General features: G+C 37.0%; 1 protein-coding gene across 4 annotated transcripts in view; it reads left to right on the top strand.

Moving 5' to 3' along the window:
* CSPP1 (centrosome and spindle pole associated protein 1) overlaps nt 1-13,484 on the top strand; it is a 112,489-nt gene that overhangs the window by 37,876 nt on the left and 61,129 nt on the right. For all 4 annotated transcript variants that reach the window (XM_082675001.1, XM_082675000.1, XM_082675003.1 and 1 more), the window contains 5 exons: nt 3,936-4,029; nt 5,063-5,120; nt 7,059-7,267; nt 9,448-9,569; nt 9,928-10,006. In XM_082675001.1, the coding sequence (XP_082531127.1) occupies nt 3,936-4,029; nt 5,063-5,120; nt 7,059-7,267; nt 9,448-9,569; nt 9,928-10,006 (562 nt within the window). The remainder of the gene's footprint in view (nt 1-3,935; nt 4,030-5,062; nt 5,121-7,058; nt 7,268-9,447; nt 9,570-9,927; nt 10,007-13,484) is intronic.

Here is a 13,484-nt window from a genome sequence, read left to right as displayed (position 1 = left end):
TTAGCAAGACCTGCCAGCCCCTGACAGAAGAGGTTGTCTCTCTTGCCACACTTTTCCTTCCTCAGCAGTAGATTGCTGTAGCAAAGCTGGCCCTGTGCATTTGGTTCTCAGAAATGAGTATCAGTGTTCCTGCCCCTCCTCAGAGTGGTAGCCAAACTTTCCTTTATGCCTGTGGAGGATCTTTTTTTTTTAAATAAATTTATTTATTTATTTTTTGGCTGTGTTGGGTCTTTGTTGCTGCGCACAGGCTTTCTCTAGTTGCAGCGAGTGGGGGCTACTCTTTGTTGTGGTGTGCTGGTTTCTCATTGCGGTGGCTTCTCTTGTTGTGGAGTATGGGCTCTAGGCACTCAGGCTTCAGTAGTTGTGGCGCACGGGCTTAGTTGCTCCGCGGCATGTGGGATCTTCCCAGGCCAGGGCTCAAACCCGTGTCCCTTGCTTTGGCAGGCGGATTCTTAACCACTGCACCACCAGGGAAGCCCTGTGGAGGATCTTATATGTGAGAATTTCCTGCTCTTCCCCTAACAGTAGCAGACCTTTCTATGAGTGCAGAATGCTGGGTCCAAGGTTTTCTGCCCTTCAACCAATAGATTACTTTATATGAGAGAAGAGTCTGGAATGTGGGCATTGGTTTTCTGTTGGTTTGTTTGTTTTGCCTCAGAATGGTGTCTTTTAGATGTCTTGCGTTGCCGCATCTTCGGTCTCATAAACATCTGGTAGGGGCAGCAAGTGAGTGCAGATTCCCCTTCTGCATTGCTATTCCAATCCACAGAAAGCCTTTAAGAATTCATTAGCGTTTCAGTTATTTTCTTTTTACCTACTTCTAAGGTAGCTGCCTATTTCTCTGTACTCTGGTAAAGGTAAAACCCTTGGGTTGTCCCATCTTTCTATGGATTGGTTTTTATACCCTTTGGAATTTAGTTTACATGGTTGCTTGTAACCTCAGCTCTCTGATGGGCTTTTTAAAAGTTTTGATTTTGTAGATGATTGAGCTTTTTTCCATTGTGGGGTATGAGCAATGTTCTCTTGTGGCTTTCTAGTTTCTAAGCAGAAGTAGGACTCCCCATTTAGTTCTTTATAATAGTTTCCATTTCCTCCTCATTATATTACTGTTTTCATTTAAATATTTGGGCATAGTTATGATAGCTGTTCTAACATCTTTGTTGTTACGTCATCTCTGTTGTTTATGTGATTTTTCTTTCAATTGATTAACTTTTCTAATCACTGTATTGGGTTTCTATTGCTGCATCACAGATTAGCATAAATTTAGTGACTCAAAACATCACACATGGGCTTCCCTGGTGGCGCAGTGGTTGAGAGTCCGCCTGTCGATGCAGGGGACACGGGTTCGTGCCCCGGTTCGGGAAGATCCCACGTGCCGCGGAGCGGTTAAGCCCGTGAGCCATGGCCGCTGAGCCTGCGTGTCCGGCGCCTGTGCTCCGCAACGGGAGAGGCCACAACAGTGAGAGGCCCGCATACCGCAAAAAAAAAACAAAAAACATCACACATTATCTGAATTTCTGTGGGTCATGAATTTTGTTGGGTCTTTTGCTCAGGATCTCATAAGGCTATAGTTAGGGTGTCAGCCAGGCTGTTTTTCATCTGTAGGCTTATGAGGGAAGAAGCCCCTTCATATTTTTCACTAAATTCATTTCCTTGTGGCTGTATAACTAAGGGCCCTGGTTTCTTACTGGATCTGCTGGAGATTGCCCTCAGTTCCTGGAGGCCATCTGCTGTTTCTTGCCACATGGGCTTCCTCACCAAGGCCAGCAAGGCCTCTAAACTCAGTGAGGGCTTTTATCTGATTATATCAGACTCACCCAAGATAATCTCCCTTTCGATAATTTGAAATTGATTTGGGCCTTAATTACATACATCTGTAGATTTCTTTCACCTTTGCCATAGTCATTGGCTAGATGCAAGTCATAGGTCCTGCCCACACTCGGGGAAGGTTTATACAGGGAGTCAGCGCTAGAAGGCAGGGAACATAGGATCTGTCTTCGAATTTTGCCTACCACAGTCATGTTTTTCTGTTACTTAAGGACCAGTCTTTCAGAGGCCTTATTTTAAATCTAAACTTAGCTGGGACATCTAGAGTAGCCTTCGCTCTAGGAAGATTGTTCAGCCTTCCTGCTACAGAGTGACCTTTCTCGGGCTCTTCCCTGAATACCCTTAGAGGATCACCGAGAACTCCAGTCTAGCTGCCTGGAGCTTAAATTTCTCTCCACTTTGTTTGAGGAGGTCTGAGAATTCAGTTTATGTGTCCTCCGTAATTTTTTGCCCAGCCTAATAGAATTTCACTCTGCATACACAGACTAGTACACAGTAAAGTTTGAAGGAATGCCTTTACAGATTTCTAAAGCCCTTTTTACGCTTCTTTTTCAATCTTTGCCCTAAACTTCTAGTCATTTTAGCTTTCCTGAATTTTGATCTTTTTTTTTTTGCGGTACGCGGGCCTCTCACTTTTGTGGCCTCTCCCGCTGCGGAGCACAGGCTCCGGACGCGCAGGCTCAGCAGCCATGGCTCACGGGCCTAGCCGCTCCGCGGCATGTGGGATCTTCCCGGACAGGGGCACGAACCCGTGTCCCCTGCATCGGCAGGCGGACTCTCAACCACTGCGCCACCAGGGAAGCCCCTGAATTTTGATCTTTATCTGCTCAATTTAACATAGTTTCCCAGCTTTGTTTGGATTTTTCCTTCCCTGTATCCATGGAGATTGCATGCAGGTAGAAACGGGTGCCTGAAGGGCTCACCTCATTTATTTAACTTCTCTCAGGTATTACAGTTGTGTGCTACCTGTTGTCCAGTGTCCAGTATCTGAAAAACAGTTATTTCATATATTTTGCCTAATTTTATTATTATTTTTTTAATGGAGGGAGGCTGAGTTTTGTGTTTAACTCCATCATGATCAGAAGCAGAATGGATATATCTACTTTGATTGTAAAACATTATTATTAACCTTAATGTAATTTATGTTACCCTTTGGGAGCTTCACTGTTGCTGACATCTGTCCTTAATGGGCAAATTCAGATGCTGTGTGTCCAACTGATGGTTGGGAGACTAATAATTAAGGTAGTAGAGAAATTTCTGGTTTGGTTGCATTTTTGATAACCCTGTGATTTGTGTAATGTTCCAGATTTTGCATATCTAGATTAAGAGGTTATTTTATGTTACTAACATGCAATAATAATAATTTTCTGTGGATCTAAGGTGCTTGCATGACTGGATTTTCATGTAAGTGATACCAGAACCAGAGGTTTATATATTTTTTTCTGTAGAATTGAGGTAACTATTGAAGTTTTTTGAGCAATGTGTCATCATGATTAGTGTTGTATTTTAAGATAGTTAGTCTTACATAAGTGTGCTGGTTATATTGGAGTAGGGAGGGGGGGAGGAGTTCCAGAGACTAGTTAAAAGGTTATTGCTGCAATTCAGGTAAAATACAGAGAGTTCCTATCGAAGGCTGATGGCCATGAGAATAGAGAAGAGGGTCCTCACATGAAGTAAATAAGAAAGCATGAGCCATAAAAGTTACAGTGGGGTTTTGAGGCTCGATTATTTGGCCAGTAACAGAAAACAAAGAAGGGCGATTGCTTTTGAGATGTTCATTTTGAACACACTTGTTAAAGTTAAGGGTCTTGTGGGAGGTGTTAGTGGAGATATCCTGATCTTTGGAAAATGGGGATAGGAGTTAGAATATTCTCTTATTTAGAAGTTTGGGAAGGATTAATGTGTCTTGGTTTGACACATAGTAGTTATTCAAAAATTATGAAACTAGTTGAATAGGTAATGATACATATGATTTACCTTCTGTATTTGCTGCATATGTAGTAATTATACTCTTTGATATAATTAAAAATGGAGATTAAAAAATTGACTTTCCAGTTACATGTGTTGCTTAAGAGTTAAGACTGCATTTTTTTCTTACCACTTTCTAGGAGGTGAAGATCGAGAACTTATTCAGAGAAGGAAAGAGAAATATAGACAAGAACTGTTGGAACAAATGGCTGAACAACAGAAGAACAAGAGACGGTAATGAAAGGTTTGCATTTTAAAAAGATGTTTTGAATTTAGATACGTTTGTTTAAAATGACATAGTGGTGACTATTACATGGTAAAATAAGGGGATATTTTTCCTAATACGATTCAGTATTTGTAAATCATTCTATTTCAGTCTCCACATTGTAAATCAGCCAGGGTAATAAAACAGATACCATGTGGGTGTTCATTTTCTTTATCATAGGTAACAAAGGAGACTATGTGTTCATCCTATAACAGGCCTTGTACATACTTTCATTAATTTCTTCAGTTTTAGGGTAGCATTTAATGCTATCTACATGCCCACTGTATTATCCCATATATAGTAGCAAATATAAAATAAAAGTATTTTGTCTTTTAACAATGAAATGGTAAGCACACGTATACATGCTGTATAAAAATAATCATGATAGATCCACAGATATTTATATTGTATACAAGTCTCAGAGTTTGTAATCTTTCATGTAGAAATACCTGTGAAATATTAATTCCAGTTTAAAATTAGGGATAGATATCTTGGTTCTAAGATAATTTGAGACCTGTCATCTTTTAGTTTTGTTTTTTTTTCTAAGAGGAAGCCAATATCTACTGTCTGATATTAGCCATCTTTAACATCATTTTCTTAAAAACTCTTATTGGAAAGTATTGTATTAATTTTTCATTTTTTTACCCTCCTTTTTGTGAACTGAAGATATACATGAACCTTAAAAAAAGTTTCTTATTTGTTTCACTAAGTAAAGATTTTGTTTTACTTCTCTACTTTATTCTGTGTGAATTCCTTAGACTTTGAAGTATCCCAGGCACTGGTTTAGAGATATTTATTCCAGGGCAGTTTACATGTGAATGTTAGTTTACTTTGTACCAAATCGGAAAATTTAGTTTTCAGAATTATTTAAGACTTTATTGTCAGTTAAAGGAATTATTTGTTTTTGGAGATGTTATTGCATGGACTTTGTGTGTAAGGTTGTTTCAGTAATGATAGTGTTTATTATAACTTTTTAATATATAAAACTTTAATTTTGTTTAGAGAAAAAGATTTGGATCTCAGGGTTGCAGCTTCTGGAGCACAAGACCCTGAGAAATCGGTAAGGGTTCCTGCCGTCTTTTAATGTTTAATCTTTCATTCAAATAAGCCTCAAATGTAGTGGCAGGTGGAGATAGAACATATTGGGGAAAATGTATGAGTAGACCAGTTTGAACAGTAATAAACTAAATTCAGTTCTCATAAAACATTAAGTCCTAACTCTTACTTGTTTACTTCTCTAAGATAATTTTTCCTTTTTCATGTGTGCGTTTTTAAAGTTTCTTGTAAATTATTCCCTTCCACTTTATTTACATGCACTATTCCATGCACTGTTTTAGTTTAATTTACAATGGATGTTAATAATTTTTTTCATTGTATCATGACCATTTTCCTTATATTAGAGGAATTTCCAAAGGAACTGAAATCTTTAATTCTAGGCCTTAAGCATTTTAGTAGTTTTTACTTAATGTAAATCTAGAGGTAATAACCTTATTTTTACTTTAATTCTTCAATTGTCATAATTGGAATGAATTACACATATCATCGCAGTTGAGTAAGGAGAAGGTAATAATTTATTACTCTTCTCAAAGGATACTTTTCTTTTTAGCTGAGTGTGTAGAATTTATTTGCTAAGGCAAGTTTTTGTTTCATCTTTAATGATTAAGAAACTTTAATTTCATTAAAAAGTTCATTCTTAAAAAGAATATAGCAACTTAAAATTACTCAGCTGTAGGCAACTTTTGTCTTTTTCTTATGCTAAGTATATATCCTGTGGATTATTTATTTTAAAAAGTTTAATACTGCACCAGCATCACTCCCAGTGTGCTTTTTGACTGCTCATAGAGTAAAACTTTTAGATTAATCTGAGAAATCATTCCTGAGAAATTAAACATGCTGGGGAAAAAAGGATGAATTCCAAAACTGAATATATTTTCCTCTGTCAATAAATACCTTTGAAATAGTTTTGACAATCAGAAATTTCCTTTTCAAATCTTGAACTTTTTAATGTAATATGGTGGCATGTTAAACTTTGCATTTATAGTTACCTTAGTGTTTGATGGACCTTCTTATTTATATTTAAATGAAACAACCTTTGGAGTGTCAAGTTGCTTTATGAGAATAAATAAATAAAACTATTAGATATAATATATAGACCATTACTTTTGGGTTTACTTTTGATGTACACATCTTAGAAAAGGACACGTAAATGATGTTTTGGAGCGAGAGTAAGCAAACTGTAGCCTGTGGCCAAATCCACTTGCTGCCTATTTTTGTAAAGCTTTATTGCAGCACTCCCTCGTTCATTTGCTTACATATTGTTTTGGTCTACTTTAGTAGTTGTGAAGAGACCACATGGCCTGCAAAGCCTGATATATTTACTAGCCGGCTCTTTACAGAAAACCTGTGCTCACACTGATCTAGAGAATACTTTGATGTTAGAATACTTTGATGGCAATTGGTAGTGGAGCAGCATAGTCTTGTAGTATAATAGAGTTTTGGTTTTTTTTTTTTTTTGTGGTACGCGGACCTCTCACTGTTGTGGCCTCTCCCGTTGCGGAGCACAGGCTCTGGACGCACAGGCTCAGTAGTTGCGGCTCATGGGCCTAGCCGCTCCGCGGCATGAGGGATCTTCCTGGACCGGGGCACGAACCCGTGTCCCCTGCATCGGCAGGCAGAGTCTCAACCACTGCGCCACCAGGGAAGCCCCCAGTACAATAGAGTTTTATATTTAGAATTAATATCTGGCTCTAGTCTTTGCTTGATTTTTTATGAATGGTGAGACCTTAGGTGATTTATGTACTTTCATGGAGTCTCAATTACCTCTTTTATAAAATAAGAATTGGATCTTTAAAATCTCTTAGTTACAGCTGTAAAATTCTGTTATTCTATGTCTAACTTAAGTGCCTGCTGGCAGTCTGGGATAGAGGGTCTTTGGAGATCCCTTCCACCTTTAAATTTATGATTACATGCAACAAACAGATTTTTTTCTTTATTTTAGCCTGATAGACTAAAGCAGTTTAGTGTGACACCAAGATACTTCGAAGAGACGATACCACCTGAAAGACCCAGAGTAGCTTTCCAGACACCTCTCCCTCCTTTGTCTGCCCCATCTGTCCCACCCATCCCATCAGTTTACTCCATCCCATCTCAAAATGAAGATTTGCACAATGGACCCAGCAGCACCCTTGGTGAAATGGTGCCTCCCAGGTGCTTGTTTAAAATGTTTTGTGTTTGGGAATTAGGTAAGGTATCATTATATTGTATATTCAGAAGGATTTGCTGAAGCAGGTAATGTTATCCTTCAGAGATTTTTGTGCAGTTAAAGGCTTTTGTCAAATAATTTCTATTGAAATTTGTTTCCATTGTTGATCTTTTCTCAGTTATTATAAAAACAAGGGAAATCCTTATAACATTCTTTTGCTGTTTAAAGATGCTTCAGTATTTTTAAAATGCATGACTAAGTATATTTATTATTTAGTTTTAGGTCATATTTTGGAATATCTGTTTAACATATAAAACCTAGCCATTTTCAATTTTGTAATTTCCACTTGGCAAACATTGAATACTTTCTTCAGTTAATGTAGAAAAAGTTTCTAATGTGACTGTTTTATATATATTACTTTATTTTAGTTTCTGTTTCCTTCAACTCTTTCTCTGTGATTACTTACAGGCTATGCAACTCAAATACCTGAAATAAAGTGTTGAGATTATAAAACCTGTATTTAGGTATTAGGGTAAAGATTTGACTTCCATAGGTAAAAAGCATTGTGCTATTCTGGACTAAACATAAAGAAAATCCTGTTAACATTGGTATTTTCTGGTCTATACTTTCTTCTCTTAGTAGGATTTTCTCTTATTTTTGCTTACTATTAATGTATTAATTGTAGGATTGCATTTAATCAGGTGTTTTTCCTTTTTAACATTGATATTGTAGGATCGCATTTAATCAGGTGCTTTTCCTTTTTAACATTATTTTCTGGGCTATACGTTCCTTTAGGACTTGGTATTATCTTTTATTTACTGCTAACGAATTGTAGGACCATGTTTACTGTATTTATCAGGTGTTTTGTTTGTTTCATCTAATGGCTTCCTGACTCAAAGGACTAGGCGGGATTGGAATTACAAAGGATGGTATGATGATTTTAGCATTGATTTAGGGATTAAAATGGTTGGCTTCACTGCCTGGAATTTGGGCAGACCACACTTGTATTGAACTTCAGTTTTCTCATTTGTAAAAGGTAGAATAGTAACAGATATTTATATATGTGTGTGTGTGTGTATATATATATATATATATATATGTTTTTTAATCTACAGTTATAGGGTTGCTGTGAGGATTAAATTTTATATCAATCTCTATAAAAATTTAAGATTTAATGATATTGACAGTTCCCTTTTATAGTAATTTTTCAACTGCTTTGTTTATCTATGGAGTGAGGATAGTAAGGTTAGACACGTTGAATGATTAGTAAATATGAAAAATATTCATGACTGAAGAGAACGTTAATGCCTTCTCAGCTCTTCACAATTATTTTGAAGTATACAAGGGAGAACCTAATATATACACTCAAAAGTGAAAACATTTTCTAGGATGCCTCCTTTTTCTTTCTGTTCATCTAAGGGAATTTGCCTTTTACATTTTAACTAATGGAAAATATTGCCTTGGTGGAAATACAGAGATACTTCCTAAACATTAATGAAGTGCTGATGTAGAGGTTTTTAGAAGTTTTAACTTTATGAAATGCTGAAAATGAACTCAGAAATTTACTGTTGATATTTAAATAGTTTCTTTTTCACATTATAGTTTAATTCCTTTGAAAGAGCAAAACATTTTTAGGGTTAAAAAACTACATCTTTCTCCCAGTCAAATGGAACCATTTATAATCTCATTTTGTACCTCTTTGCCTTTTCTTGATGTTGTTTCTTTCTTCTCTGTGACTAACTCACTCTAGTAGTGTGGCTGAAGCATTGCCTTTCCTAGAAAGCCTTCCTTATACTTTCCTCCTCTTCCCTATGTGATTTAAATATTCCTGCTCGATGTTCTTGTAGCATCCTGTGTCTACTTGTATTGTTTCATTTACTGTACTTTGCTGTAATGGCTGTATTGTTTTGTTCCTGAGGGACAGAGACCATGTTTGGTCAATACTGGCAGATAGTGACGAATTAGATGTTAATTGATTGAATAAGTGTTGTACCTTAAATTATGAAATTTTATGTTTTTTGCTTTTTGAGTTATAATTTTTGATAAGAGATTGAAGCAAGATGGTGGCTTTTCCTAAAGCAGCAATTAGATTTTCAGTAAGATTTTTGTAAGAAAATAACATCTTGATTTTTAAAAAATTTGCAGTGGAATATGAGAAGAATTTCCCAATTGTCTTTTGATACAGCATTGCACCTCTGCCTCCACCTCCCCTGCTACCACCTTTGGCTACCAACTATCGAACTCCTTACGATGATGCGTACTATTTTTATGGGGCCAGGAATACGTTGGATCCTAGTCTTGCTTACTGTGAGTTATCTGTGGGGTAAACATTATTTTCCAGTGGTTCAATCAGGAAAATTGGTTTTTGTGCAAGCAAAAATATATAAATGAGAAAAAGCACAGCTTTACTTAATTCCAATATTATATATATATTGATTTAATAAATACTGTATTTTAAAACTCAGTTATAATTCATAGTCATTTCCTTTTTATCTAGATTTAAGAAATATTTTATGTTTTCTGGCCTTATTCTCTGCTAACTCCTAACTCAGAAGGAAATTGGATTTTTTTCCTTAGGAAACATTTTCAGTATGTGACTTTTCCTTTAGAGATAAAGTGTTATTAAGTGGGTACTCTGAAACAAATATGTTGGTTTTCTTTTAAGATGGTTCAGGAATGATGGGAGTACAGCCTGCAGCTTATGTTACAGCTCCTGTCACCCACCAGCCAGCACAGCCTATTGTGTAAGTAGTTAAAATAATAATTTGTTTCAAGATTAATTTGTCTTCCATAGAACTTGTATTATTCAATGTGTTCTTTTATTCTTCAGAACAGATATAACTTATTTTAATTTCCAGTTATTACGTAACCAGTATGTTCAAAGTATTGCTTTTAAGTCAGTGTTTCATAGAAAGCACATTTAAAAAATTAAGAATAACCTCACTTTCTTTCATTAGCAAAGTCATGTATGTATAGTTATAGTTTTACATTTAAGTTCATGATCCATTTTGAATTATCTTTTGTATAAGGTGTTAGATTTCGATTGAAGGTCTTTTTTTTTTCTTCTGCTTTATGAGTGTCCAATGGCTCCCAGCACCATTTGTTGACACGATTATTTTTCCTGGGAATTGCTTTTGCACCTTTGTCAAAAATGGGCATATTCGTGTGGGTCTCTTTTTGGGATTCTCTATTCTATTCCATTGTTCTATGTGTCTATCCTTATGTTAGTATCACTTGATAATTGTAGCTCTGTGGAAGTTTGGAAATCGAGAAGTATGAGTTCTTCAAATTTGTTTTTCTTTTCCAAGATTGTTTTGGTTATACTAGGTCCTTTGTATTTCAATGTGAATTTTAGGATCAGCTGCTCAGTTTCTGCCAAAAGGCAGTTGAGATTTTGATGGAGATTATATAGAATCTGTAGATCGGTTTAATATTACCATCTTAAGTTTTTTTCAATTTTTTGTAATGGTAACATACACATAACATAAAATTTATCATTTTTAAGCATTTTTAGTGTATAGTTCAGTGATGTTAAGTACATTCATATTGTTGTGTAACCATCACCACCATCAATTTCCAGAACCCTTTTCATCTTGCAAAACTGAAACTCTGTACCTATTCACTATTCCCTCTCCCCTATGCCCCTGGCACCCATATTCTACTCTTTGTTTCTATGATTTCGACTACTTTAGGTACCTCATAAAAGTGAAATCATACAATATTTATCTTTTGTGTCTGGCTTTTTAATTTTATTTATTTATTTTTTTTGTGGTACGCGGGCCTCTCACTGTTGTGGCCTCTCCCGTTGCGGAGCACAGGCTCCGGACGCGCAGGCTCAGCGGCCATGGCTCACGGGCCTAGCCGCTCCGCGGCATGTGGGATCTTCCCGGACCGGGGCACGAACCCATGTCCCTTGCATCGGCAGGCGGACTCTCAACCACTGCGCGACCAGGGAAGCCCTGGCTTTTTTAACTTACCATAATGTTCTTGAGGTTCATCCATGTTGTGACCTAAGTCAAAATTTCCTTCCTTCCTTTTTTTTTTTCCCCACACAGCTTGCAGGATCTTACTTCCCAGAATTTCCTTTATAAGGCTGAATAATATTTGATTGTATGTATATACCATATTTTCATTATCCATTCATCCACCTATGAATACTTGGGCTACTTCCACATTTTAGGTATTGTGAATGGGCAACTGTGAATGTGGGTATACAACTTATCTCTTTGAGACTCTGCTTTCAGTTCTTTTAAGTATATACTCAGAAGTGGAATTGCTGGATCATATGGTAATTCTATTTTTAATTTTTTGAAGAACCACTGTACTGTTTTCCACAGCAGCTGTACCATTTTATATTCCTACCAACTGTGCACAAGGGTTCCAGCTTCTCCACATTCTCACCAACACTTATTAGTTTCTGTTTTTTTGCTAGTAGCCATCCTAAGACGGGTTAGGTGGATCTCATTGTGGTCTTGTTTGCATTTCTCTATGATTACTGATGTTGAGCGTCTTTTCATCTGCTTTTTGGCCATTTGTCTGTCTTTGGAGAATGCCTTTTCAAATCCTTCTCTCATTTTTGAATTGGTTACTTTATTTTTTTGTTGTTATGTTTTAAGAGTTCTCTATATACTCTGGATATTAATCCCTTATCAGATATATGATTTGCAAATATTTTCCGCCATTCTGTGTATTATCTTTTTACGCCATTGACACTATCTAGCAGTACTATAGATGCACACACATTTTTAATTTTCATGAAGTCCAGTTTGTCTATTTTTTCTTTTGTTGCCTTGCCTGTGTTTAGTGTCATATCTAAGAAATCATTGCCAAATCCAACGTTGTGAAGCTTTTGCCCTGTGTTTTCTTCTAAGAGTTTTATAGTTATGAGGTTTTACATTGAGGATTGTGATTTTGAGCTACCTTTTGTGTACAGTGTTAAATAAGGGTGCAACTTCATCCTTTGCATGTGGATATCATTTTCCCAGCACCATTTGTTGAAAAGACTGTTCTTTCCCCATTGTATGGTCTTGGCATCCTTGTCAAAAATCATTTGACTTTATATGTGTGAATTTATTTCTGGGTTTTCTGTTCTGTGCAGTTGGTCTATGTGTCTGTCTATATGCCAGTGCCATGCTGTTTTGATTACTGTAGCTCTGTAGTAAGTTTTGAAATCAAGAAGTGGGGGTCCTCTAGCTTGTTCTTTTTCAAAATTGTTTTAGCTATTTGAGGTCTCTTGAGATTCCATATAAATTTGGGGAAGGGTTTTTCTATTTCTGCAAAAAAGGTCACTGGGATTTTTTTTTTTTTTTTTGCGGTATGCGGGCCTCTCACTGTTGTGGCCTCTCCCACTGTGGAGCACAGGCTCCGGACGTGCAGGCTCAGCGGCCATGGCTCACGGGCCCAGCTGCTCTGCAGCATGTGGAATCCTCCTGGACCAGGGCACGAATCCGCATCCCCTGCATTGGCAGGTGGACTCTCAACCACTGCGCCACCAGGGAAGCCCGGTCACTGGGATTTTAATAGGGCTTGCATTGAATCTCTTGATCACTTTGGGTAGTTTTGACATTTTAACAGTATTAAGTTTTCCAATCCATGAACAGGGGATGTGTTTCCATTTGTTTATGTCTTTAATTTCTTTCAGCAATGTTTTGTAATTTTCACTGTACCAGTCATTCACCACTTTGGTTAAGTTAAATCCTGTGTAGTCTGGGTTTTTTTGACACTATTGTAAATAGAACTGTTTTTGTAATTTCCTTTTCAGATTGTTTATTGTTTGTGTATAGACATTCAACTGATTTTTTTGTGTTGACTTTGTATTCTGGTACTTTGCTGAATTCATTTTACTAACAGTTTTGTGTGTGTGTGTATGTGTGTGTGTGTAGTTGTTAGGGTTTTCTGCATATAATATCATATCATCTGCAAACAGATAATTTTACCTCTTCCTTTCCAATTCGGCTGCTTTTTTTAAATATAAATTTATTTATTTATTTTTGGCTGTATTGGGTCTTCGTTGCTGCACGCAGGTTTTCTCTAGTTGCGGTGAGGGGGGTCTACTCTTCATTGAGGTGTGCGGGCTTCTCATTGCGGTTGCTTCTCTTGTTGTGGAGCACAGGCTCTAGGCACGCGGGCTTCAGTAGTTGTGGCTCTTGGGCTCTAGAGCGCAGCCTTAGTAGTTGTGGTGCACGGGCTTAGCTGCTCCACGGCATGTGGGATCTTCCTGGA

Source organism: Grampus griseus (genome assembly GCF_964374135.1).
Source record: "Grampus griseus genome assembly, chromosome: 17".
Classification (NCBI taxonomy): Eukaryota; Metazoa; Chordata; class Mammalia; order Artiodactyla; family Delphinidae; genus Grampus; species Grampus griseus.
The sequence above is the reverse complement of the archived record's forward strand: the minus strand, read 5'-3'. Positions and strand labels throughout refer to the sequence as shown.